General features: G+C 35.8%; 1 protein-coding gene and 1 long non-coding RNA gene across 4 annotated transcripts; one reads left to right on the forward strand and one right to left on the reverse strand.

Moving 5' to 3' along the window:
• Positions 1-8,034: 8,034 nt before the first annotated feature.
• On the reverse strand, positions 8,035-10,230 carry LOC148193311 (uncharacterized). The gene is made up of 3 exons (XR_015782047.1): positions 10,091-10,230; positions 8,491-9,016; positions 8,035-8,405 (listed from the first exon to the last, which is right to left on the reverse strand). It is a non-coding gene; the product is annotated as an uncharacterized LOC148193311 (long non-coding RNA).
• LOC148193312 (uncharacterized) lies at positions 10,132-26,758 on the forward strand. Of its 3 annotated transcripts, none has more exons than XM_088098386.1 (11): positions 10,132-10,253; positions 13,040-15,675; positions 15,759-15,854; positions 15,935-16,009; positions 16,148-16,179; positions 16,278-16,351; positions 20,845-20,907; positions 21,392-23,698; positions 23,776-24,084; positions 24,174-24,258; positions 24,350-26,758. In XM_088098386.1, exons 8-11 carry the CDS (start codon positions 22,317-22,319, stop codon positions 25,082-25,084), a joined length of 2,511 nt encoding a protein of 836 aa, XP_087954512.1. In that variant the 5' UTR covers positions 10,132-10,253; positions 13,040-15,675; positions 15,759-15,854; positions 15,935-16,009; positions 16,148-16,179; positions 16,278-16,351; positions 20,845-20,907; positions 21,392-22,316; the 3' UTR covers positions 25,085-26,758. The 3 variants fall into 3 exon arrangements, with proteins under 3 accessions (XP_087954512.1, XP_087954511.1, XP_087954513.1); XM_088098385.1 differs by having other exon boundaries at positions 15,781-15,854; XM_088098387.1 differs by having other exon boundaries at positions 15,787-15,854.
• Positions 26,759-27,602: the final 844 nt, after the last annotated feature.

Below are 27,602 nucleotides of genomic sequence, written 5' to 3' on the forward strand. Positions count from 1 at the left end.
TCCATTCCGTAAAACACACCAAAAGAAGTATTCTCTCATTCTCCTTTCTTCTTTTCCTCTTCTAAAAATATTCTAGGTTTATTTTATACTCTTTTTAGAGATCCTTGCTAGTTCTGAGATTGTCAAAGATATTCTGGGAAGTTCCCTGTTGTATCTTGGGGGACTTCCACAATACACCGCGGATAAGTCCTTAAGGACAGTGAATCTACACGCCTCAAGAAATATTGTTCGTGATTATGTCAGCTTTTATACAACACACTCATAATGACTCCCCTTCTCTTGTTGTATGTTGACGATAAAGCTGTCAAAATGGATTAAAACTAGTTAGTTAACTTGGCCCATCATGGTTTGAGTCAGGTTTAACAAAAAATTGCAAATTTCAATATAGACGAAAAATGGACTCAACTTACAAAAAACTTGGCTGACCCGAATTGAACCTGTAGTGAGTCGCGTTGGCTTACCAAATATATATAAAAGAATACATTTCACTTTTAACTTAAGAATTTAGCAAAAAACACAAGCAAACCATTTTTTTAAAATTGTGGTGGAGAGATGTCCACGTCCATGACACTTCATTCACTCTCTACCTTTATCTCTCATTTTTCATTTTCTTTTCCTAAGGTAGTAAGGTATGATTTAAGGTATCCAAAGTTTAAGCTTTAAGATGAATATGTTGGATTGACTTTTGAGATTATTTATATTTTATTTAGAATTATTATTTTGCTTTTGGGATGAATGAATTTTATTGTCTATAAAATGAGAAAAAAAAACTTTTAAAATAGGTTTGCTTTTGGGGTTTTGGTTATATATTAAAAAAAGTGTTAGATTGAAGAAAAAAAGTTGTATTTTTTTTAATTACATGAGCCAACGCATTTAACCCACCAGTCCATGGTGGATTGGTCCATGCTCAAATTTCTTGAGCTCACTAATAAGTGAGTCATGTTGGCTTGACTCACCAAGTGGTCAGCCAGTGATGGGTTGGGTTGGGTGATCTGTTTTAACAACTTTAGCCGATGAGCACTATAGAGGTGAGGTGATAAGGTCGACTTGTACCTGCTGAAATGCGCTACTAACATGTTTAAACAATATATAGAGAAAGGGGGAAGTATGGTGAACCACCTTAAGGTTGCACCCTTGAGTAAGGTAGGGAACCCTTTTCACATGATAATATCGTTTGTGGTGTACATGGTAACCTAAGTTACATAGATGTCAATATGTTTGTCCAGATCAATGTTGTCGTCACATATCAGTATATTGTTAAGGACTTCGACTCACCCCACTCAGCCTTTTCTAGTTTTCTTTTCATCCTTGAATTATCTTCTCTCAAGGCATCCATCTCGTATACATTACATTTCTTTAGCTCAATCAACTCTTTCTATAACTCCAACAACAAAGCCATCTTGCTTGAACTGTTACTTGGTCCTTCAGTCTCTAATTGCTTATCGTTGTTCATTTTGTTTCTATTAGACACCAATTTCCTTTTTGGAAATATACCTTGGCCTCATGGTAGGCGCCAAATGTTTTTGTCAGGGCGAAATACATCTACCACTAGTTTGCACAAGAAAAACTTTTGTTCCTCTTCTTATATGTTGTAAGTTCGAGACGTGGTATTCCATTCATTAATGAAATTAGAGATGTATTCGGGTAAGATCTTTTCAATGCACAAACGAGTGGGATGCTTGCAAAGACACTTCAACGTTCAAATCAGGTATATGTGTAATGCTATAATGTATATGAAATAATATTACCTCGTGAACGTAGTTATTTATAACATTTTCATGGGGTTTACTTAGTTGGGCCTAGGTAACCTAGGTTGACACCTTTCTTAGGTAGTTAAGGTTTTTCTAATCTATTTTATTTGTTAACCCATGAATACTCGAATATTTAAAACTTAATAATTTATAGATTATTAAAATGAAATCTAAATAAAAGTATGAAAATAAAATATACTGTAAATTAAATTAAATATAAATTACATTTTAATTTTAATTAAATTGAACCTAATAAAATATAAATTAAATTTTAATTTTACTTAAATTTAACCTAATAAAATGTAAATTAAATTTTAATTTTAATTTTTTATGAGTAATGGATACTCATGGATACGAGTAGTATGATACCTGTACCAGACCCATTTATATGTGAGTATTAAATTATCCATTACTCTTTCTCGTAGATACTCATTTGAAGCATCCGCTTACTATCCATAGCAGATTTTATTCGCGGATACCCACAAACATGAATATTTTAGTCATCCCTCTGTCCTTTTCTTAGATGAAGAGCCCTAACTCAAAGAGACTCCACATAAACCAAAAATTCTCATGTAGCTATAACTACATATAAAATCTTAGATTAATATTACCTGAGCACACTCTCATGATCACAAAAAGAATAAATAATCAAATAAAGTTATCTAAGACCACATGCAAACCCTTTAAAGCCACATGAAATAAAATCTAGAATTGACTCAAGAAAAAAACAAAAAGAGAACTTATTTTATAGAAAAATATGATTGAATAGATGTTGCTTCAAAAATGTTAAGATATGCTTGAATTTTCAAAGAGATGAGAGGACAATCTCACAAAAAAAAATCTAAAAGAAGTTTAGTAAAAGAATTTTAAAAAGATGAAGATTTTTATAAGATGAAAAAAATTTTAAATGAAAATTCATTTATAGTTTTTACTTTTTAAGATAAAATATACTACTATTATTTATAAAACGTTTTTTAATTCTTAATCAATTTTTTAAAACTTCACATTATTTATATCGTGTTTTATATAAAATTATCAAATAAATTAAAAATATGGCATATATTTGGGTGTGAAGGTTGAGTGTAAATATGGCATATATATCACTTGGGTATGCAGAAAGAGTAGGGTTTCTAAAAATTTAATAAAAAAAAGATAAGAAGGAATCATCAACACTGAACTTTTCTGCTGCTTTTTCTTTTCTTTTCTTAATATATTTTTGTGTACAGAACACGAAAGATTTTTCCCTAAAACCAATATTGTTCGAACAAACGAGGATTAGGCTTAATGACAACATACTTTCTTATGTAATCAAACATTGATATTAATATAATTATTAAAAAAATATGATAAATTTATTATATATAATAATTTGTGACATAATTGATTATGTTCAAAGACATTAAACATCTTTCATTATTTTCACTTTTTCAAAAAGATAACGTAAACCTTCAATATGAAATTTCTAACATATTTCTCATTAAAACATCTATATTTCGTACACGAAACTAAATTTTAATGTCGCCTAATAATGATACGATAAGTTTACTAAAAAACAAAAAAACTTTGGATAATGTGATACTATTTTAAAAATAAATTTTAAATCTAATTTAAAGTGATATATATTAAAACTATCTTATTTATAATTTTGAGATGAGATTCCAACAATATAAACACTATTTTTTTTATTAATATAATATCTCCAATAATTCTTTTTTACTCTTATATTAATCCAATATAATCTACTAATGATATTTTAATTTTTCCTTTTTAGTCTCTTTCAAACTTGTTGAATTTATCAAAAAATAAAATAAAAATATAAAAAATCGACTTTGGCACTTTTTACCTGTTATACATTGTATTTATGTATGTTAGAAGTCCCACATCGACTAGAAATAAGGTCAATTTTTAGTTTATAAGTGAGTGCAAACCTCACCCTACAAATTAGTTTTGTGAGGTTGAATTAGGTTTAAAGTTCACTTCTAACATGATCTTAGTGAATTCTAAGTGACCATTCTATTTCTTCTGCTAATACAAATTATTTTACAAGGTGAACAAATAATAACTTTATGCATAAAATTACAATTAACGATTAAACTTTTTCACCATATATATTTATCATATTTAAATTTAAACTTAACTATTATACACAAATTGATCCCCACACGCTTATAAGTTTTGGTGTGGATAATATATTGGAAGGAAGAGGAAATAAAAAAGTTAATAATATGCATAGCATTAGGGAGAACAAAAAGTAGAAGGAAGGACAGAGAAATACATAAAGTGGTTGTTGGCGGTCAGTGTTCCATGCTACGTGCTACCATGACATGTGATCTTCTTCTTTTCTAATATTGTGGCACTTCTTGGACAATATGTAACAATATTCAAATAGAAAACATTCTAACAAGTAATAATGCTATGATTCTTAAAGCAATCTTTTTCTATGTTCTTTTTAAGTATTACATTAGATGATGTCAAAATATGTATTAGATTAGACAAACTTAATACTTGGAAGTTATAGAGTAAAAGATAAGACTTGTTCCGTAGGACGGGTGATAAATTTTAATTTTTAAAGACTATTAAAATTAGATGTTTAAATAATATGGAGAATAAATATTTTATCATTTAAAAAATTCTAAATATATAATATAAAGGCTTAATTACCTACTTAGTCCCCATGTTGGGAGGTAATTTGCAATTTAGTACCCAGTTTTAAAAATGTAGGCATTTGATACCTATGTTTTGAAATTTGTATCAATTGAATCCTACCCACCTAACGCCGTTATAATTGATAACGTTTTTCTGACTGTGTATGTGATTTTTGCAAACGTGGCAAACGTGGCACTGAGGTGGCTTAACTGAGTGGACGTGGCAGGCAGATTTGGAAATTTGAAATGGGGTCACGTTTTTTAATTTGGGGAAAAAAACTAGGGTTTTATTTCCGTAACGTTCAAGAGGGCTACGAATAGTAAGTTACAAATTGGGGATTTTTCATTCATTGTTGTGGTTGATAGTGTGGAAGGATTTGCGAGCAAAGGTTGATACTGAGTGAAGGATTGTCGTGGTTGTGGAACGAGATCTGTTGAGCGAAAAGGTGAGCGAAAGCGATAGCGGTATCCCTTTGGCGGCGGGTGAGCGAAAGCGATAGCGGTATCCCTTTGGAGGCGGAAAGGTGAAAGGTGCAATTTTTATGATTTCTTTTATGTAGTTTCGGTCCCCCATGGTAATATGTTGGATTCTTGTCCCCTTAGTGTGTGATGTTGTGTTCCAGTCGTGGTCCCCTTTGTTGTGTTTGGAGTGGTCCCTGTCTTTAGTGCCTGTCGTTTTCTTATGGTTATTGTTTGTATGTTTTTGGTTCCCCATGAGTGAGTGCGTACTGTTTTGTGTACCTTAAGTGCGTACTGTTTTCACTTTCGTATTGTTGACTGTGTGGTTGTTGTTTATTGTGTGGTCCTTGCGTATTTATTTAAGCATCGAGACAAAATGGAATGTTGTAGGTGAATCAGAAGTTTTGGTGTGATTAACTTTGTATGCGTAATTGTTTAATAGCTGATACAAAACGTGGCATCTTTACAATGCATGTGAAGGTCATTAAATAATGATAGTATATGCATGTGAAGGTCATTAAATAATGATAGTAGATGCATGTGAAGGTCATTAAGTTGTTCCATATGTAGTCTGACACTTACTTTTATATAGGCATATAATAGTTGAGAATTAAAGAAAATGTCAGACCCTGATGTTGAGGTGGTGTTTCACCATGGGGGTAAGTTTGTGAATGATGGGTCATTTAGATACCATGGAGGTTCTACCAGTACCTTGAAGGTTGACACAGACAGATGGAGTTATTTTGAAATCTTGTCCATACTGAAGGAGATGGGATATAGAAATGTTAAGGAGGTGTGGTATTCCCTGGGTGGTTCTGTATTAGAAGCTAGGTTGGAATTGTTAAGTGATGACATATGTGCAATGCATGTGGTCAGCATTGCGATATTGAATGGTCAAGCTCATTTATTTGTGGTTCACACGGTGTCCGAACCAGATTATATAGAAATGTTGGAACATCGTCATGAAGGTGAAGATCACGATGATGAGGTTGGTGAGGTTGGTCAGAATGGTGGTGAAGAAGGAATTGGTGAGGATGGTGAACAACAAGTTGGTGAGGATGGAGATAAAGTTGTTCAAGTTGGTGAGGATGTTGAAGGTCAACTGCCTGAACATGGTGAGGATGGTGAAGATGATATCATTGGTGGTGGTGTAGGGGATGGGGAGGATGATATCATTGGTGGTGGTGTAGGGGATGGGGAGGATGATATCATTGGTGGTGGTGTAGATGGTGGTGTAGGGGATGTACAGGATGAGTTTGATGTTAATAGTTGGGTAGGTTCTGATGAAGACGCTTCTCTGAATGAAGATGATTTGGAGGATGTTATATTGGAAGGAGATGATTTGGAGGATGTTATATTGGAAGGAGATGAAGAACCCGAACAAGAGGAATCCGAAGGTAGTTTGTTTGGTGAAGTGGGTAAAAGAAGTGGATGTCCTACTCGAAAAAAGCATGTACAGGCCCGGGGAATATCTGATAGTGAGTGGGAATCTGATAGTTGTGGCAGTATTTATTTAAGTGATGAGTCAGATAATGAAACAACTGGATATGGAGATTTTGGGATCTTTTCAGAGCCAGTTAGTATGAAAGAATATAAATGGCAACTGGGAACGTACTTTGCTGAAAAAAAAGATTTCACTGATGCAATTAGAACTTATGGAGTACATAACGGTAGGAAGTTGAAGATTTCTAAGAATGACAACAGAAGAATATGCGTCAAATGTATTGGTTCACAAGGGAAATGTCCATGGTATGCATATTGTGGATATAGGAGTACCCAAAGTACATGGCAGTTAAGGAAAATTGTAGACAGTCATACATGCAGTAGGGAATTCAAAATTGGTTTAGTTACCTCTAAATGGTTAAGTGGGAGGTTAGAGAAGACCATGACAGGAAATCCGGATATTAATATGAAAAACCTGCACAATAAATTCTGTAAAAAGTACAACATTGGTGTTTCTAGGTCTACAACAAGTAGGGCAAAGGCAATGGCATCCGCCAATATTGATGGTTGTTTCGAACAACAATATCAAAGACTATATGATTATGCACACGAGTTAACAACAACACTACCCACAGAGAAGTCAACAACAACACTACCCACACCCTTCTCAACCAAGTGAACAATCAAACGAAGAACGTACACCAGACCCAACTCAAGCAAGTCAGATAACTCAGGAACCCCAGACTGATGAAATCACAGCACAACTTTAGATTGTTGTAGTTTCGAACATTAAGTACATCTTTGTTCTATTTTGGATATGTACTTTGACTTTAAATACTGTTGCTTTGCTTTCTGTAGTGTATGTTGCACTTAACAATGTATACATTTTGGATGATATCTGAACTATTTTGGATGATATGTGATGTTTTCTGATGTAGTTTCTGTCATATTGTATTGGCTGATTTGATATTTTGCACTTAAAAAACGCTCGCCACGAGAACGAACGTCCAATTCACGCATCGAAGCCAACGCCCAGTGAGGCAGAAGAGGACGCTCGTCCACCGAACCGAACGCCCACTGAGGCAGAAGAGGACGTTCGTCCAGCGAACAGAACGCCCAGTGAGGCAGAAGAGGACGCTCGTCCAGCGAACCCAACGCCCAGTGAGGCAGAAGAGGACGCTCGTCCAGCGAACCCAACGCCCAGTGAGGCAGAAGAGGACGGTCGTCCAGCGAACCGAACGCCCAGTGAGGCAGAAGAGGACGCTCGTCCAGATAACCGAACGCCCAGTCAGGCAGAAGAGGACGTTCGTCCAGCGAACCGAACGCCCAGTGAGGCAGAAGAGGACGCTCGTCCAGAGAACCGAACGCCCACTCAGGCAGAAGAGGACGTTCGTCCAGCGAACCGAACGCCCAATAAGGCACAAGAGGAGGCTCGTTCAGCGAACTAAGACCACGGTCGTCCACAACCGCTTAGTGGACGCTGGGCATCGAGAAGTGGGACGTTTGTCCACGCTCAGTGGATGCTGTTTTTCCACTTGTGGGGATTTTCAACTGGAATTAACACCTATAGGACATTCGGTCTGAGTATAATAGCAAGGTTGGAGATTGAGTCTGAGTATAATTGTAAAGTGTACTTCAGCCATACTAAAAAGAGATTATTCTTAGTCTAAGTGAGTTAAATTATTATAACACTTCTTTGAAAATTATAACGATTTGGTACTTCTTCCCATAAACATAACACTTGTCTGAAAATTACATTCTAATATAACCATCTTCTTCATTAAATACAATGGCATTACAAGCACAATCTCATTACAATTTAAGTAACTTCTTCACAATTTAACTAAGTTCTTCATCACAAAATGTAACTGATACAACACTTCAACTAAACCCTAAACATAACACATACAAAGACGATATTAATCAACCCCATCAAACATAACATCCAGATGAAGACCTTCTCCCTTCTCTGACAAACCAAAAGTGATTTTTCCAAATTCATAATCCTTCTCCTTTGCCACCCAATTGTAGTATCCCTTTCATCAACATTATCTTCACTGGCCCATTTGAAGAAATTACATCCTCGCACTTCTTCATTTCGACTACGCTGTACAAAACAATAAACCAAAATCATCTCAGGCAAAACCAAATAAATGTATCCGAAAATAAAAAACACCACCAAGGGAAGAAACCTTGTAATTAGGGCAGCCCCAAAAAGGCTTGCCTTGGTTCTTAGCAGTTTTCGCGACTCTCAATACGGCAAGCTCTCCACAATAGCATATTTGTGTGCCAAGCATTCCTCTTGATGAAGCACCACGACAGCTCCCCCGTGAGCAAGACGAACAGTCATTCGTTGACATTGCGTCGTCGTCCACACCAACAAAACAACCCCAACCCCAAAAATGAACCACAATCAGAGAAGACAACAGGGATACGACACCCACCTCAGACGAAGCAAACAACGAAGGGCACCCCACCTCTGCGATCTTCTTCACCTCAGAAAACAACAATAGTTACTCAACATAGGGCACCCACTTCACACCAACCAAACAACGAAGGCCAAACGAAGCAAACAACGAAGGGCACCCCACCTCTGCGATCTTCTTCACCTCAGAAAACAACAATAGTTACTCAACATAGGGCACCCACTTCACACCAACCTCACAACGAAGGCCACCCCCACCTCAGTTCACCTCTTTCACCTCTGCTGCTACCTACCTGTAAAAAAAACCCTAATTAGCCCTCTTCAACGTTACGAAAATAAAACCCTAGTTTTTTTCCCCAATTTTAAAAACGTGACCCCATTTCAAATTCCCAAATCAGCCTGCCACGTCAACTCAGTTAAGCAACCTCAGTGCCACGTTCGCAAAAATCACATACACAGTCAGAAAAACGTTATCAATTATAACGGCGTTAGGTGGGTAGGATTCAATTGATACAAATTTCAAAACATAGGTATCAAATGCCTACATTTTTAAAACTGGGTACTAAATTGCAAATTACCTCCCAACATGGGGACTAAGTAGGTAATTAAGCCTAATATAAAATAACTATTTACATTATTTTATCTAAAATATAAATTTTTTATCTTTTCCAATCTTATCATGATCTTGAGCGTAAATTTTGCGAACAGGTGACAAGATTCTAGCAGTGGCTTGAAAACTCTTATTAATCGAAATTGAATCTCTTGTTGTTCAGAGAAGAAATTCACCTACAAAAGACTCTTAGGATTTTTATAAATATAGTGAATATGAATAGTTATTAACATTAGTGCAGATTTGTCACATAAACTCGCATAATATGTTTCAATTTGGTTTTGAAGAATCGAAGTATATAACTATGTTGACATTTTTAAAAATTTCACGAATTTAGAGGTGTCGATTGTAAAATAACCGAAACATATATCACTTTTAGCACTAGTTAATCGAGAACCGAGGTCTAAAGGTGTGCTAAAATTTTCAATTTTTTCAAAAATTGTGCTTTTATTTATTTATTTATCTGAAAACGACATATGGCTTTGGTTGAAAAAAACTGAAGCCATATATCCTTTTTGCATTGGATGGTAGAGAATCGAGGCCTAAAGGTGCACTAAAACTTTCAAAAAAAAAAGAAAAGGAAAACGTGACAAAAAAAAAGAGAGAAAACGTGAAAGAAAAAAATGAAAGAAAAGGCGTGACGCGAGTAATGGAAGGGGGAGGCGTTGTGGGGATTTGGATAGAGAAAACGGTTACGGGCATAATCTGAAAAAAAAAACAGATAGAGGAGGGATTTTTAGTGAAAAAACCTCATTACCAGAGCAGAGCGGAGATAACCTTTCTTCACCTCCACCATCAACTTTAATCCACTCTGGTCGCAATAACTATCCTTCATCTTTTTAAAGAGAAGAGGGGAGTTTCTTCAAGCATCCAATATCACCGAAGAGAAAGAGTTACAAGAAGAACACTTAAGCCACAAGGTAAGCTTTCCTTTCTAAATCTTTACTGCCTGCAAGTGTATATGTAATTCTTGAATAATAGCTTAATAGCTTATGGTTATCGGCTTACATTTGAGTTGATATTGCCTCGTTTGCTTTTTCTCCTCACTTTTTAGTTGGCCGTATAGCCATTGAGATAGTATTTGGGATGTTTTTTTTCATCTTGTTGCATTTGGCTTGGGTCTATAACTTTGTGCGGTTGACCCTCCATTGATTCCCCTTCATACTTCATCTTCTTGGTCCACCACGTTCATCTTCTCCCTCCAACCGAGGTCATATCTTCAACCTACACCTAGAAAATAACACAGGAATCATATATAGGGAGGAAAACATTACTTTCTCCTAATTTCTGTTTCAATTCCTCCTTGACAAAACACACCAAAAACTTCATTCAGTCTTCATCACCCTGTTCTGAGGTTGCTCCGACAATGGCAAGAACGCCAAAACATACTCTTCTATCATTTACATTCTTTAATCCAATAAAATCACAAAAAGAAAGAGCACGAGACAAGGCCCTCTCATAGAATACCTCTTATGTCACTATCATCCTCACCATCACCAACTTTCACTCTCTCTACTCTAGAAACCCATCCCATCTAGTTAACATGAACCATGCCATCAACACCTTCAGCAATTAAAGACCAACATTCCCTTTGCATAACCCAAACTTGCAAATTGATATTCCGAAACCCACCATCATATTGTGAATCCTAGACAGGATAATGGCGTGAGGGAGAGAAGAAGAGGTCTTTGTGCGATTCAGGAGGGATTGAGCAGTAGGGAAAGGGCTCTTTCCGATTGGATGCATCGGCGATGGTTGGCTTCGTCGATGGTAGGGAGAACGCGTCCCAGGGACTGAGACTGTTTCTTTCTTATGCATAAGGGGAAAAGGGGAATATAGGACTTTGACGGTGGCTAGCAATGAGTCTGGCGACGAATGGCATCACCAGCGATACCTTTGGCCGATTGGAAACGGTGTGACAGTGTTGGTTCGGTGAGCAACGGTTATTCCCTCTCGCGCGAAGTGGAGAAGTAAGGGATTTGACCCCTTTCCCTAGGTTGTTTTGTTAAGAGGAAGAGACTCTGAGTCTCGTGGACATTGAGCACAAATGGGGTGGAGGAGACAAACCCCTAAGTTTTCTGAGCTGAGAAGCAAAACCCTTGGGCCATATCCAGATTTTTTTAAAACAAAAAACTCTATTCTCCTTTGCACACACCCGTCTCCATTTCGCACCCCCATTCTGTTTGGGCTTAAGCCCATTCGATTTCTACTAAACCTCACACCCTCATAATTTTTGTTCTTTTTATTTTATTTTGTTTATTATTTTACTTTTATTTCATTTTTAGATATCTACCATTTAATAATACATGAAAAATACATAAAAACTACAAAAAAGTAATAATATCAAAAATAAGCATTTTAAAAGGTTAAGCACTTGTGTGACTGCTCACATCGTCTTAGTGCTTAATACCTTTCTCTCTCTCTCTTTTTAGATAAAAAAAAAACAAAAATATTGTTTTAAAGGTATAAGTATTTGTTCGATTGTCCACATCAGCCTATTACTTAACACAATCAATCTAAATAATTAAATAATGATATGAGTGCTCGTGCAATCGTCCGCATCAGCCTAGCACTCAATACGTAACCCTGATTTCTCTTTTGAAGGAGAATACGTAGGAGCAAGTTCAATCCTTATCGGGCTCAAAAAACTAAAATATATTTTGTTTCTTTATAGTTTTATTTTTGGGGATAGTTAAACATTTTGAAAACCACATCACATTTGCGTATGTAGTTAAAGGTACTGCCTTCGGGCAGGCGATGTAGGATGCTAATACCTTCCCTACACATAACTGACTTCCAAACCCAGAATTTGGTTTTTCATAGACCATGCCTTATCCTTTTATGGGTTTTTCGTAGTTTTCCAGAATAAACTATGGTGGCAACTCCAAAATCTCTTTTTCAAACGCGTCTTTATTTGGATTGTCGTCCCATCACGATTCCGGTTGCGACAGATGACGACTCTGTTGGGGACATGTGAGAGTCTGGCCATTTAATTAGATGTGCGAATTTGATGTGGTTTTGCTTTATGGTTTTTCTTCCCTTTTTCTTTATTTATGTTTGATATTTGGAATAATTGCATGTGAGTTGTTTTGATTGTTCTATATTGAACCCCAGGGTAGAAGACATGTTTATATATGTCTAATAATTTTTCTGGTTGTTTTGCAGGTGAGAGTTTGGATGCATTGCATTCTTCCTTCACACACACACATTGTGCATATTATGAGTGGGGCCCTATACCCGGGTCTGAGTGCAACTTAGAAATAGAGGGGTTGTGTAGCGGTGCCACTTGGGACATACTTTCTGTTTGGCTATCGTGTGAACCCCGGCTAGAGTTTGTTCTCTTCATTTGTGTCTTCGCACCTAGTTGATTACTCGACTGTTGTGGAGATGCTATGAAGGGGAACATAGCTCTAGTGACCATTGATCTTTAGGTTCAAGGAACCATCCTTGTGAGATTGCATATACTTGACCTTGAATATGAAGCGTTGAACCTCTATTTGGGCACAAAGGGAGAAATGTATAACCTTGTAACTCTCACACTGTTTGTTCCTTTTGAAAATAACGATTTTGCATTTTCATATTATGCATGTATCATGCATCATTTTCATTCATCATTTGGTAACGTACTTGCTTTAGGGGAAATCACAAGTTTATCTGCTTGATATCATACAAGATGGAAGTTGATGCAAGATCTTATGCTATACAGTAGACCGATTTTGTCATGTTGAGAAAGAAGCCTTGTCTGAAGACTCATGGCGGAAACCTGACAGGGCTGATAAACTTAGGCAAACAGCTAAAGACCAATATTATGACTCCCCGCTCAGATGTTTCACATTTCAGGACTTGTAGTTGGCGCCAACTGTAGAAGAATTTGAGCACATCCTAGGCTTACCACTAAAGGATATCACTCCTTATCAGCATTTGGAGCATCACACCTCTATCCCCACCATTGCTGCCATAATGAAATTACAACCTAAAGAAATTGAAGATAGGTTAACGAGGAACCAAGTGCGCGGACTTACGCAAGGATATCTGGAGCAATATCTACATCATCTAGCTGATAAAGAAGAGTGAGAGATATTTATGGATGTGGTAGCCCTTACTGTGTACGGCGTCGTCTTGTTCCCCAAGATATAAGATTTCATGGACTACACCACAATATATGTCTTTATGGCGAGAAAGAAAAGATCAGAGAATCCTGTAACCACACTCCTCGCGGATGTTTATGGGACCATGAGTTTTTGTCATGAAAGAAAGGGGAAGAACATTCTTTGTTGTTTTCTGGCACTGTATTTTTGGACGATTGCGCGTGTATTTAAGGGGGTAGTTGATGTCAGGTGTCCATTGGAAGATTTGTCGCACCAAAAGCTTAAAGACAAAGGTGGAAATGAGTGGGCACAATTCTTTGCTGGTTTGAGTTGAGGAAATGTAAAATGGCGCCTTCCTTGGCTTGGGATTAAACCCTCTATCCATCATTGTGGCAATTTTCCCAATATACCCCACATAGGTGCCCGATATTGCATCAATTACAACCTTGTTTTGGTCCAAAGGCAATTCGGACATCCCATGAAAGGGACACCTTCTCCTTAGTATCTCACTGCATTATTATGAAGACGAACATTTCACTGAATTGCTAAGGAAAGTTAGAAGTGTTTGGGAAAGTGTTGTACGATTAGAGAAGGATCTAAGGGTAGGGATGGTAGACGGTAGAGTTAGTTAGCACACCTGGAATGTAGAAAGGGTAAAGGAGATCAAATTGCCTTTCAAGCCGGTCAGTGCTCAGCCGACTAACGAGGGGCAATCCCACGACCTCGGGAATGAGGAGATGAAGTAGTTAAAGGCGGAAATGGAAAAACTGAGAGAGCAAAATGTCAGGTTGGCTAATGAATTACAAAGCGCACAAACGATTTCGTAGATATGAGGAATGCTAAAGAGGAAAAAGCAGGGCTATGAAGAAATTGTTAGAAGCCAGAAGGCCGAAAGAGACTATACATCCTGATTAAAGCAAGATCTTGCAGCTGCAACCATGGAGCTAGCAATGAGGGTTAAGGAGAGGAATGCGGCGTTAGAAGAGGGAAAACAATGGAAACACCTCTACGAAGAAGCACAAATTTTGGTTGAAGAAGTGGGGCGTCAGAAGAAGGAGATAGCCATGTCATTTGAGGCAGATTTGAACCATGAACGCTAGAAGCTAGTGGAGGCAGAGGAAAGGCATCAGGCCATGATAAAGCGAATGGAGAATTATATTGAAGAGCAGGAGGTGCGGTGGAGGTTAATGGAGTTTGAAGAAAGGCATCAGGCCTTGATGAAGCAGATGGAGGATCACATCGCGGAACAAGAAAGGGTTGTGAAGCATTGTAAGGAGAGTTTCTCCCATTTGGCTGCTTTAGCAAATGGGGCAATTAAGGATATTCCCAAAATGGTGTTGGATGCTGAAGCGAGTACTCACTTTTGTAGCCCGCCTGAAGAGATAAAGCTTTTTATTAATCATTGTAAATGGCTAGTAGGTGAAATGAAAGCCTTCATCGCTCGAGCTAGGGAATGATGTAAAAAATGAGATACTCGTACTTTGTTCCTTTTAGGCAATGTAATGAACTGAGTTTCTTTAAATGAAAGATGTGGGATGTTTGTTTGGTATCGACTTGTGTTAATTTCCATCAGTAATGTCATTGTGATCCTGTGATTTCAACCTATCACTAGCATGCATCATGTCACTACAAGAAATAATGGATTTATATACAGAAGTTTATATACGGATTTAAATCTGTATATAAAGCAGATATTATATACGGAATTGATATACAAAATTTAGAAAAAATGTTATATACGGTTTCTTATATACGGATGTTTCGTATATAAATTCTGTATATATGGTTGGCACGTCATAGTGGGAAAATTACCCAAGGATGGAATCCGTATATAAGTGGTATTATCTGTTTGTAATTAGAGGCAGGTGTTACATGCGGATATTGTATACGGATCAGAGAAATAATTATTTTAAAAAAATATATTTCTGATTAAGGGGAAGCTGGGTGTCATTTCTCAACCTCGAGCTTTCCTCTCTTTGTTGAACCCTGGACATTTCTTCTCTGTCGAACCATCACGCTTTACTTTCTCTTTCGAACCATCTTCGGTCTCAGTTCGGTGTCCTCCTGTGGAGCCATCTTCGGTGTGGGTGTTGGTCTTTGGAGTCGTCTTCGGTGTGGGTGTAGATCGTGCTTTGGTTCTTCGTCGCCTCTCTCTGTCCATTATTGTGACCTTCATCAATCCTTCATCAAGCACTGTGGTTGGGGCTCATTGTTGGGTGCGGTGTCGTAGTTCGGCGTTGAGTAGCTTAATCGGGTAAGTAAATCAAACCCTAATGCTTAGTAAATTTGGTTCTTCTCTGGCCATTCTTGTCATCAAGCGATTGTCATCAATCATAGGCTTAATCTCGCACTCTTCCAGTTGCAGAGGAACCCTAGGACTGTTGTTCTCGCACTCCGATTTTGGATCGCCGTCATTCAGTCTCAGTAACTGTGGTAAGTCCAGAATGTTGTTCCTTTAATATATATCTTTATTTCTTTGGTGTGTAGTGGTTTAATGTTGCGGTTATTCACAGAGAAGAAGAAGTTAGAATGTCTAAGCATCTTTTAGTGTTCGATGTTGTAGATATGCTGAATTGCTGATTGTTGTGGTAAGTAAATTTTGTTCATTCCTAAGTGATTTCATTTGTAAAAGGAGAAAATCCTAAACCTTTGTTCTTTGGTTTTTCGGGCACAAAATGGGGTTTGGTTTGGTTGGTGTGCTGTGGAATACTTTGGTGCATTGTTAGGACATTGAGTGAACATTAAGAGGCGTGTTAAGGTATGTTTACGCAATCTTTAAGGACTATAACATATAATTTATATTATTAATTATATATGTTTTATATGGTTTTCTCTGGTTGAATTTGTGTGATATAGGACTGCAAAGGATTCGAAGGGTAAGATAAGTGGAGGAAGCTTTTGGGATTCAAAAAGGAAAGTACCACAAAAGGGTAAGTAGTTATTACGTTTTGTTTAATGAGTAAATAGCTATTCTATTCAGTTTAATGGTTTTGATGTGATTACCATATACATTGTTAATTGAGAAGCCATAAGTTAAAATACTCTAGCTTTACATACCTAATCTACATCAGGTGACTGCTACACAAAAGATTGTCCTCTGCTAATTTTATAAACAAATAAAAACCAAGGAAGGAAAAAAAAATTAAAATTAAAAGCCATTGGCAATTCTCACTACTTGAATGCCCCTTTGCAAGAAATCAAATACAATTTGAAGGGTCAAAGAATATATGTTTAGAACCATTTACATTTCACAACTCCCTTTGCTTCAATCTCTGTCTGAGGTGTATTAGTTTTCCTTGGACCTGTTTAGGTATATCATCATCAGATAAGCCAATTTCAATCCCTTCTACTTGTTTTCTCTGTATAATATCATGGTACATTGGAAGAAACCGAGTTTGGAAAGACCTATAGGAGAAATAGGGTAGCAACACACACAACAACCAAAAGGGTTACTAGCCAATAGAGACCACTGGGAGCACATGCTTCTACAAAAACCCTGTAAGATGTTGTGGATATTGCTGCAGATAAGTAACCATAGACCAACACAAATACATACCAGAAAGCGATGCTGCCCCATATAAAAAAATGTTGTATCCAAGTAAAGTAATTTATGGATATTGCCATTTGGCAATTCACAGTCCACACCACACATGTATACATTGTCACCCCAAGTATTTCAAAATCAACCACTTTACCATCTCTTCTGAAGGCTTGATTGAACACAAAATTAGTGGTTAAGAAGAATATCAGTAAAGAACTAAGGACTCCATTCAACATCCACCCTAGAATCCGAGGCCAGCTGAACAGGGTGTCTTGTACTCCCTCTAGATATAGAAAGGGATATTGTAAGACAGACCGTTTGATTATTGATTAGCGTAGAATCTTGGCTTTCAACCAATCTTTATTTAAAATCAAGAGCCAAAAAAGAAATTCAGTACACATGTCAGCCACACAATAGCATCAAAACTTTACAGAGTAATGTGTTAGCTAGATTTCATCCTAAAATCAATGTTGCTATACAACCATTATAGTTCCACCATAATGCTTAAAATCACTGCTGCAAACCCCTTACGGCAGAACCAAGACTTTTACAAAAAGAAGTAATAAATATAAACTTTTGTGTGAACACAATTAATCAAAAAAGGTCAAAGATAAACTGGTAATATAAACAGCCTAGAGAAAAAATGCAAAATTTAAAAGAAAAATGTCTTCTAAGAAGAAGAATTGTATATGTCTACGTGTTGCTTCTTCAAGAACCTTTAAAAGCAAAATTTAAAGAAATAAAAGGCAATATATATAGTACCTTTAGGCAAAGTTTGGCAGAAAATCCTGATCAAAAACACCTAGAGCGATAACTGGAAGTGAAGTGAAGAAGACATTGTAAAGTGACATGTACCAATCATTGTAAGTAGCTTGACCAGAGAAAGAAGCATACGCCTCAAACCAAAAAAGGGTAAATCCAAATGCAATGTTTTTATAAAAAAAATCATTGGTAATATAAACTATATTATATATTCCTATATTTTTATAGAAAAAATCATTGGTAAATCCAAAATCATAAAAATTATATATTCCTATATTTTAATGAAACATTTTACTCTTTGACACCATTCACCATTGTTAAAGAATTTTTAGCAGTTTTCTCATAATAAAATAGAATAGATGGATGTTATTTGGATCATAGGAGTATTCTTTACATCAGCCATTTCTCACAAAAATAGTTTAACCAATTGCAACCATATTTGATGAGACTAGTTTTAGTTTATCTAATTTCTTTGAAGCTTACTGGAATAAAAAATAGCAGAGAAAAAACTTACCTTACTAGTAGTGTTTATTTTAAATGTTAATCATTTGATGTCATGAGTTAACTTCTCTTTTTTGTTTTGTATAGTTATTCCTTGCTTGTTAACTGTAATAGATCCTTATAGGTCATGGTATATAATCTTTGGTGATAACGAATTCTCATTTACACTATCAATTTCATTTCATAAAAATATTTTTAAAATGGGAATAAAATAAACAAGTTTTAGTTTTAGATGATAAATTATTCGGGGAAAAGAATATACACAAAAACGATAATATGATAATATAAAAAAATTGCAAAAATATTACTCATATTTTCAGAAACCTTTGGTTTTAATTATCCGGTAACGTGATTTGATTCTGAATAAGATGAATACAATGACTATAGGGGCAGGTATTGATGGTTTTGAATTTTCATGTAACATACATACACTTACATGCTTCTTTAAATATAGTACATTGCTCTGCTTGAGTTTCAGAGTTTTGATGTTCAATTGCTTTGTCCTGGTTTCTACTTCTCTTTAAGATTAATCAATGGTTGTTTTGCACAAGCTTATAGCATATGGTGATGTATTTATTAATGTAGCTGTTTTCCTTTCATCTTTGGTCAGGTTTTATTTTTGCCATTTTTTTTGTTTAAAACTGTCAAAATGGTTAAACTGTTATTAAACCATTAAAACATTTAAAAATAAGTTTCTAAAGACTGCTAAGTAAATAAGAACAGAGATCAGATCAATAGCTAAATAGGAAAAAAGAAATCCTCTTGAACAAATGGCTAAATCTGAAATACAAGTTTGATCTGATGATTGAATAAGTTGCTTTTTATCCACAAATCCATTGATTTCCCTCCTAATATTATTTAGAGAGCGAAATTAGTTTGAAAACTATCAAATGCATTCAAATATTAAACAAAAAAATCAATCTTATGTTAAATGTTATTACAATGAATTTTATAATTAATTTTGTAAATCCTAAAATTAACTTGAAATAGTAATAGTTCAAACATTTTTTAACTAATTGTTTCACTCAAAATATACTTTTTTTTAAGTGACAATGATCATATGAACTCTGTCATATCATTTGTTGAGTCACTGTTTTTTGCTAAACAACTCTGATTAACTTCAAGAGCATTTATAAACAACTGATGAAGATAAGTGTTTGTTTAGTGGTCATGCAAGATCTCAACCATTAGTTTATTATTAAGTAATCGAGGATAATATTATGGACAGTGTAATGTTTTTAACAGTATTGGTGGGGACTGGAATCTGCATGGCCTTGGTAATATTATAGCATTTTGATTTCATTTTGGGGTTTGTCTTGTGACCAAGGTAGCTGATCCTTTCAGCAGTGAAGAAGATGCCTTTAGCATCCATCATTTTCTTGTGTTTCTTATTACTTATGGGTGTCCAGTACACGCATTCACTGTCCCTCATTTCTGAATCAATAATAGGGAGATATATGATTCCATATCTTGTGTTTCTTATCACTTCCTTTGCCACTACCATTTCCACCCTTTTTTTTACTATTCACTTCAAATTTTATTACAGATGAGAGGAGAAACCATCTACTTCAATCTTTTTTAGTTCGAAAGTAGTCACTATAATACTAAAAGTTCAACTCCTCACTCCTTTAAACATGCACTGTTCCCACACTAATATCTACCCCAATATCTTCAAATTTTCATAGTATTACACAGATGCACAATAAACATGAAAAACAGGTTCTAAATTAAACAAACTAGTCTTCATTTATTCATCCGTTCCTTGGTGGAGAGCTAAGTTTGTGATTTACCAACCTCGTCCACTGCCACTGCTAATGACACATGTTTCTGTCCTTCTGCTAAAGAAGAAGAACCTGTTATTCTCCTCCACTTTTTTTTATCAATATTTCAACCTCATTCCTAAAGAAGAACCTCAATAAAATATTACTGTTTAATTAGAAAAAAAACAAAACACATGGGGGAATAGTTTTTATTATTACTTTGTATATTTAAAGACTTATATAATGAAAATTGTCCATTATATGATGAGATTTTGAAATATTTGATTAATTTAAACTTGAAGTATTTGACTTGTTTGAACTTCAACTTCAAGTACAATTTAGTGCATAACACAATTAGTCCATGAACTGTTGTTCAAGCATGGAATGTTGTTCAGACATAGAACTTGTGTTTGTAATCAAACCTTCGCATGCAAAGCATTGATATAGAGGAAATAAAAGTAGGCTTTTTTTTTCTCGGTCCAGAAAAAAGCCACCTTGAAAGCTCTTATATACTTTAGATACCCACTCTATAGTATAGCTTGGATTAAAGTAAAGACTATAACTTTTTCTGTACAGTTCAAGAAGTCATAATTTCTTGTTAGGTGATTAAATTTAAACAAATTCATATTACAATATAAATATAAATATAAATATAGAATAATTGTTGTTAGGTAATTTTTTGTTACATTTTAAATAATTTCACGTGCCAATTTTGGCATGGATTTTCCTATTCCTAATATTCTTTGGGTTTTACTTAGTGGAATGTTGTTAAAATGTTTCCCATTGATAGAAAAGTAGTTGAAATTCGCCTCCCCTCCAATACTTTGTTATAAATTGATATGCCATGTTTCTTTTGTAGTTGCACTCGGTACCAGCAATCCAGTATAGAACAAGTCATTTTGACAATCAACCAAAGCTCCTAGTAAGACCTAAACCTTCAAATAATTGTCCTTTTCCAAATGTATGCTTATGCAACTGTATGTAACATATTAGGAGGGTTGTTTAGTTCTTTAAATGTTGATTTTTTAATTAAAATTATTTAGCTAAACAATTAAACACATCAAGCACTATCTACTGTAATTTGATATTTCTTTAACTATGCTAGGTTGTAGTGAAAGTTATAGCTCAACTTGTAGGTTGGCCAATATCCTTCTATCTTGAAAGCTTAAAACAATATTGTACATAGTGATTAATATAAAACAATAACATTGTACATAGTGATTTACATGTACAAAACAAGTATTAAGATAGAGACATGTTGAAAAACATTCTAAGATATTGTGCAGAGAAGAGGACCTAAATTAATTTAGGTTATTGTTTAGGAAGCCATTTGATAGGGCACGTGTCCTACTATGGAGACGTGTATTAACCATTGGCTAATTGTTTTGTAATCGATTTATGTACAGAACATGGATGATGCTCAACCAAATCGTTCATGGATGTACGATAGGTGTCATAGAGGAAGAGGTGCTTTGAAAGAGTCTTTTGTATTGGGTGTTGAAGAGTTTATAAGTAAAGCTTGTGAACAAGAACGTTATCGTAGAGACGGGGGTCTTCGATGTCCATGTTTAAAGTGCGATTGTACAAAGATTCTGCACGAAAGAGTTGTAAAGGTTCACCTTTACAAGAACGATTTCAAGCCTAATTATTTCATTTGGGAGGATCATGGGGAAAGATTGCCAGAAGATCATGTACAAAATCATGAAAGTTCGATGGCTGTAGAGACGGAAGGTGGTCAAATTAACCAATTTCAAACAATGGAAGACATGGTGCATGATGCTCTTAGGCAAAATGAGTCGTGGCAAGCATCTACTTCTAATAACATTGAAGAGGCTCCGAATGAAGAAACACAAAGGTTTTTTAATATTTTGTTGGATGCAAACCAGCCGTTGTATGGAGGAGCATCAGACTCGAAATTATCAATGTGTGTCAGACTATTAGCTTGCAAGTCAAATTGGAATATTCCTAACCAATGCATAGATTTTATTGCAAAAATGGTTATGGATGCAACACCCATCAAATCAGGTTTGCCTAAAACATACTACGATGCAAAAAAGTGTGTATCAAAGTTGGGATTACAATCGCAGAGGATTAATTGTTGCGTGGATGGTTGCATGCTCTTCTATGATAATGAATATGGTAAGAATGATGGCGCGTTGCTTGAATGCAAATTTTGTGGAAAGCCAAGATATCAACCACGTAACACGGGAGCAACTACTAGCAAAAAAGTTCCTATGAAATCAATGTTCTATTTGCCATTAATTCCCAGACTACAAAGAATGTATGCCTCAACACAAACGGCAGGACAAATGACATGGACACTATCAGAACATGTCGACGAATGGTGTTTTGCGTCATCCATGCGATGGAGAGGCTTGGAAGCACTTTGATAGAGTATATCCTGACTTTGGTATCGAGCCACGCAATGTTCGACTCGGTTTATGCTCTGACGGTTTTAACCCATATGTACAGGCATCAAATATACCATATTCATGTTGGCCAGTTATTGTCACTCCTTATAATCTTCCTCCAGAAATGTGCATGTCTAAACCTTACATGTTCTTAACATGTCTCATTCCCGGGCCATTCAATCCAAAGGTTGGCATAGATGTGTACTTAGAGCCCTTGATAGACGAATTGAAGAAGCTGTGGACGGGTGTGATAACATATGATATTTCAAGGAAACAAAACTTTATTTTGAGGGCCATGCTAATGTGGACAATTAATGATTTTCCTGCTTATGGTATGTTGTCCGGCTGGAGCACTCATGGTAAACTGGCATGCCCACATTGCATGGAGCATACCAAGGCTTTTAGATTATATCATGGGGCAAAAAATTCATGGTTTGACTCTCATCGGAGGTTTTTACCGAAAGACCATGCTTTTAGGAGGAATAGGAATGCTTTCAAGAAGGGGGAAGTGGAGATGGATGACGCACCACCATATCTTACAGGACCAGAAGTTTGGAATAGAATCAATGGTTATCCTAAAATAACTGAAAATGGTGCACCAAGAATTGATGGATACGGTGAGTGGCATAATTGGACGAAAAAAAGCATCTTTTGGGATCTACCCTATTGGAAGGATAATTTGTTAAGGCATAATCTTGACTTCATGCACATTGAAAAAAATTTCTTTGACAACATCTTTAATACTGTGATGAATGTTGCGGGGAAGACAAAAGACAATGACAAGGCCCGAATGGATATAGGTTTGTACTGTAGACGAAAAGATTTGGAGCTAAAAATTCATAGCAATGGAAACATGTATAAGCCAAAAGCAAATTATACACTATCAACAGACCAAATAAAACAAGTCTGTCATTGGGTAAAAGGTCTTAGGATGCCTCATGGATATTCTTCTAACTTGTCAAGGTGTGTTGATGTGAATAGGGGAAAGCTCATTGGGATGAAAAGTCATGATTGCCATGTGTTTATGGAATGCTTACTTCCTATAGCGTTTAGTTCTTTACCGGCTCATGTTCTGAATCCCATTACAGAGATAAGTCATTTCTTTAGAGATTTGTGTTCTACAACATTGAACAAGGATGACCTGGCGAAGATGGAAGAAAACATTCCCATCATTCTGTGCAAGATGGAGAGAATATTTCCTCCCTCATTCTTTGATTCTATGGAACATCTCCCTATCCATCTTCCATATGAGGCACGACTTGGTGGACCAGTCCACTATAGGTGGATGTACCCATTTGAAAGGTACCCATATGACATGTTATTGTTCAATTTACCAGGCATAATTCAAAAACCCTAACACATCAATTTCAAATTTGTAGGTTCATGGGATATGCTAAACGTTCAGTAAAGAATAAGGCTAGGGTTGAAGGATCTATTTGCGCATCATACTTGCACAGAGAAACAACTCATTTTTGTTCCCACTATTTCAAAAACTTCATGTTAACACCACAAAGCAATAGAAATGAAGTAGACATTGAAATAGAAAGCTTTACGACAACATTATCAGTGTTTATCCAACCTGGCCGTCATTCTGGAAGGGAATCAACACATTGGTTAAGTGATGAAGAATTGAGATCAGCTCATGTTCATGTATTGATCAATTGCAATGAAGTTGAACCTTACCTTCAGTAAGCCTCCAAAATAAATTATATTTCCCAATTCTTTCATTTGATATAATTAATTTTCTTTGATCTAATCTGGACGTACATGTTGACAGCTCATTCTTACATGTCTATCAACTATCTGAGTCAAACAGTTCGACATACGTACATGCTAATTTCCCCTTGTGGTTCAGGCAAAAAGTATGACTTCCTATCAATCTTACACATTCATTTCTTCCTTAATTTTTTAAGATTACATTGTTGAATAGTTTCATATCATGAATGGTTGTAGGTTCATAACGATCCTTTAAGTGTGAGAAACCAACATCTTAGAGATTTATCACTTGGTCCTTTAAGGTGTGTAAAGGAATGGCACACCTTCTTTGCTAATGGATACAAATTTCATACCCATGCATGGAGTCAGGGCAAGAGGACAATAAATAGTGGGGTTCATGTTAAAGGGCTAACAGAAGGAGGTCAAGATGATTTTTATGGTGTCATTAAACACATCTATGAGTTGGAATACAATTCAACAACCACTGAAAAGAAAATTGTATTATTTTATTGTGATTGGTTTGATCCATCGAGAGTAGGTACAAGGGTGGATTCAAAGTATGGCATTGTGGATATTCGAATGGATAAAAGATATGTGTTGTTTGATCCTTTTATCATTGCACATAATGTACAACAAGTGTATTATGTACCATATCCTACATCACGCACGGACAAACGAGGTTGGTGTGTTGTGATAAAAACGAAGCCTAGAGGTCGCATTGATTCTAATGATGTAGAAGCCGATGTGCCATACCAAGTGGAGGAAATGTCACATGTTAATGACATCATTGAAGTTGAAGAAGTAGTCCGATTACAAGATGTAGAAGCTGGTCTTGAAGAAGTTGACCCTAACAATATTTCATCATTGCAAGGGCAAATAGATGAAGATACAACGGAATCAGAAGAATACAATGCAGAAGGACAGGGTGAAGATGACAATGAAGATGAATTTCATAGTTCTAGCACTGAATAGAGTTAGGGTGTATTGCTCCTTATTTTTGTCGCTTTATTATAATGATGTCCACAATCTTAAGAGTTAGGGTGTATTGCTCATTATTTATTTAACTTTATTAATTTAGAAAGTGTTTGATAGAAACAGTAAAACAGTAAAAACAAAAAAAAAAATTAAATTACAGCAGTAAATAATAACAGTACAAACAGTAAGTACAGAATTTTCAAAATCAGTAAAACAGTAACAACAACATACATAAAACAAAAATACAGAAAACAGTAAATACAGAAAACGGTAAATTTGGAAAACAGTAAAAGGACCAATTTGAATTTTATTCTCCACAACATAAGCAAGGTGCACATCATTACATTCCACTGTATTCTTTCTCAAAAACACTAAAGAAGAGTCAAATTTAAATGCTAGAAAAGGTCCCTCATGGACTAAATGCTCATGAAATTTTAAGAAGAAGAAAGTTGATGACTTCTTACCAATCAAGGTTGCTTTTCACGTATCTACTTCCCACTAAATTACTTCTTCATCTTCAAACAATTAATTATATGCTTACCATTCCAGCCATGATATCAACTCTTTGGTTCGGGTTTTAAGTCCATTACGAATTGTGGGGGGGGGGGGGGGGGTTTTGATGGTTGTTTTTGTATAGAAAATTAAATTTTTGTTGTGAAATGCAAATGACGAAATTAAAAATTAAACACAACCGAATAAAATTAAAAACATTGAATTGCATGAAAACATCAAACTAATTCTGTAACAGATAAAAATTCATACAGAGCTACACAGTGAAATTTTAACACTTAAATCTTAGACAGAAAATGCACAAGGTTTTAAAAGTATATGTTCAAGGTTTGAATTGCAAATTAAAAAGCTTGGTTACACAGTTAAAAACAACAAAACATTACAAAATGCACAATTGACCAAGATTTGAATTAAAATACAGAAACAGTAAATGCGTAGAAAACATACAGTTACGGAAATTAAATTTTTAAAGTGAAATTGCTTCTAAAAATCATCTAAATGCCGTGACATAATTGCTTTGGTTTTATTAAAAGGAAAGATGCAAATGGGACATCCAAAACCGTGACCTTCTTACATCCATATCAACTTCATTTTACAATAAAACATTTGAATTCCACTTACATTTTTTTGTCTTTTTCTTAAATGAAAAGCAAATCTCCACATGCACACCCTTCTAGCTACGGTACTCGTTCTCCAAAACAACAAATTACAATTCAATGCAAGAAAAGGTTCCACATAATGCTAATGAAATTTTTTTAGAAGAAAATCATTGGATTACTTACAAGAGAAAGAAGGTTTTGCACGTACATAACACTATTCTTCTCAATAATTAATGATCATTCAAGAAACAAGAAGAGTTCAAAACAAAACAAAGATGCTGGAAATTAATTTTTAACTGAGAGCTTCATTAGCTACACATTCAAAACAAGTCATCTACTTCTTCTCCTTTCAACGTTTTTATCACTTTTTCTTTGCTTTCTTTTCACTTTTACAACAACAAAATAACATGAAACAAGACTTTATTCTCTCCTCTAGAACAACCGTGAACATTCAAGCTTTAAACAAGGAGAACATCCAACCAAATTCATCAAAGAAAAACAAAATGAAAGAAGCATAAATAACACTACACAGCCGTGACTTTTGTAGCACAAATGAAGAAGAAATGAAGTACTTCAAAATGAAATTACAAGGCTTCAAATTACAATAACAACTAGCACAACATAATATAAGTTACAGTTCATAAAATACACAGCTGAATATGTTACGTGCCTGACCACGTAACTTGCCTCTCACAGTGAACAAACATACTTAACTGAATAAAAACTCTTTATTATTGCAACTTTGGTAATCACAAAACACAACCAATGACTGGGAGCAGGGTCTCCTTCAGTCACACGAGAGCATAACCTCTCTTACAGTACTCGAATAATCAAAAACATACCCTAAGCTCTAGGTGCCTCCTTTATTAATACTAATCACTCCTTCCAGAAAAGGTAGGGAATAATAGTAATTGCCTATTTATTATAATTATCTGGAAAGAATCATTCTATCCTTATTTACTATAGTAATTGCCTATTTATTATAATTATCTGGAAAGAATCATTCTATCCTTATTTACTATATTTATTGTATTTATTACTGTAATACTCTGTTGACGTCCCTTGGGTCCCGCCTGTCCTTCCGCTTGCCAGTTAGACGCTCGTTGTCGTCTTCCTTTGTTCAAGACGCTCGTCCTCACTTAGGACGATCGTCCTCACTCCCTGTTGTCCCGTTCGCTCCGACCGTACGTCCTCGCTCTGCTCGCCCAGGGCGCTCGGCCTCACTCCTTGTTGCCCCGCTCGCTCGGCCTCCCCTCGCTGAGGACGTTCGTCCTCGCCCCTCGTCATCTCCGGCCCAGAACGCTCGTCCGTTACCGTACGATTCCCCTCTTGCTCAGAACGCTCGTCCTCTCCCCTATCCCTCCTATATCTTCTTCTCTCGTACACTCGCCAGGCCCTAACATTAC

The sequence above is a fragment of the Vigna umbellata genome, chromosome 9 (assembly GCF_029865625.1).
Source record: "Vigna umbellata cultivar VRB3 chromosome 9, Vumbellata_1.0, whole genome shotgun sequence".
Lineage (NCBI taxonomy): Eukaryota > Viridiplantae > Streptophyta > Magnoliopsida > Fabales > Fabaceae > Vigna > Vigna umbellata.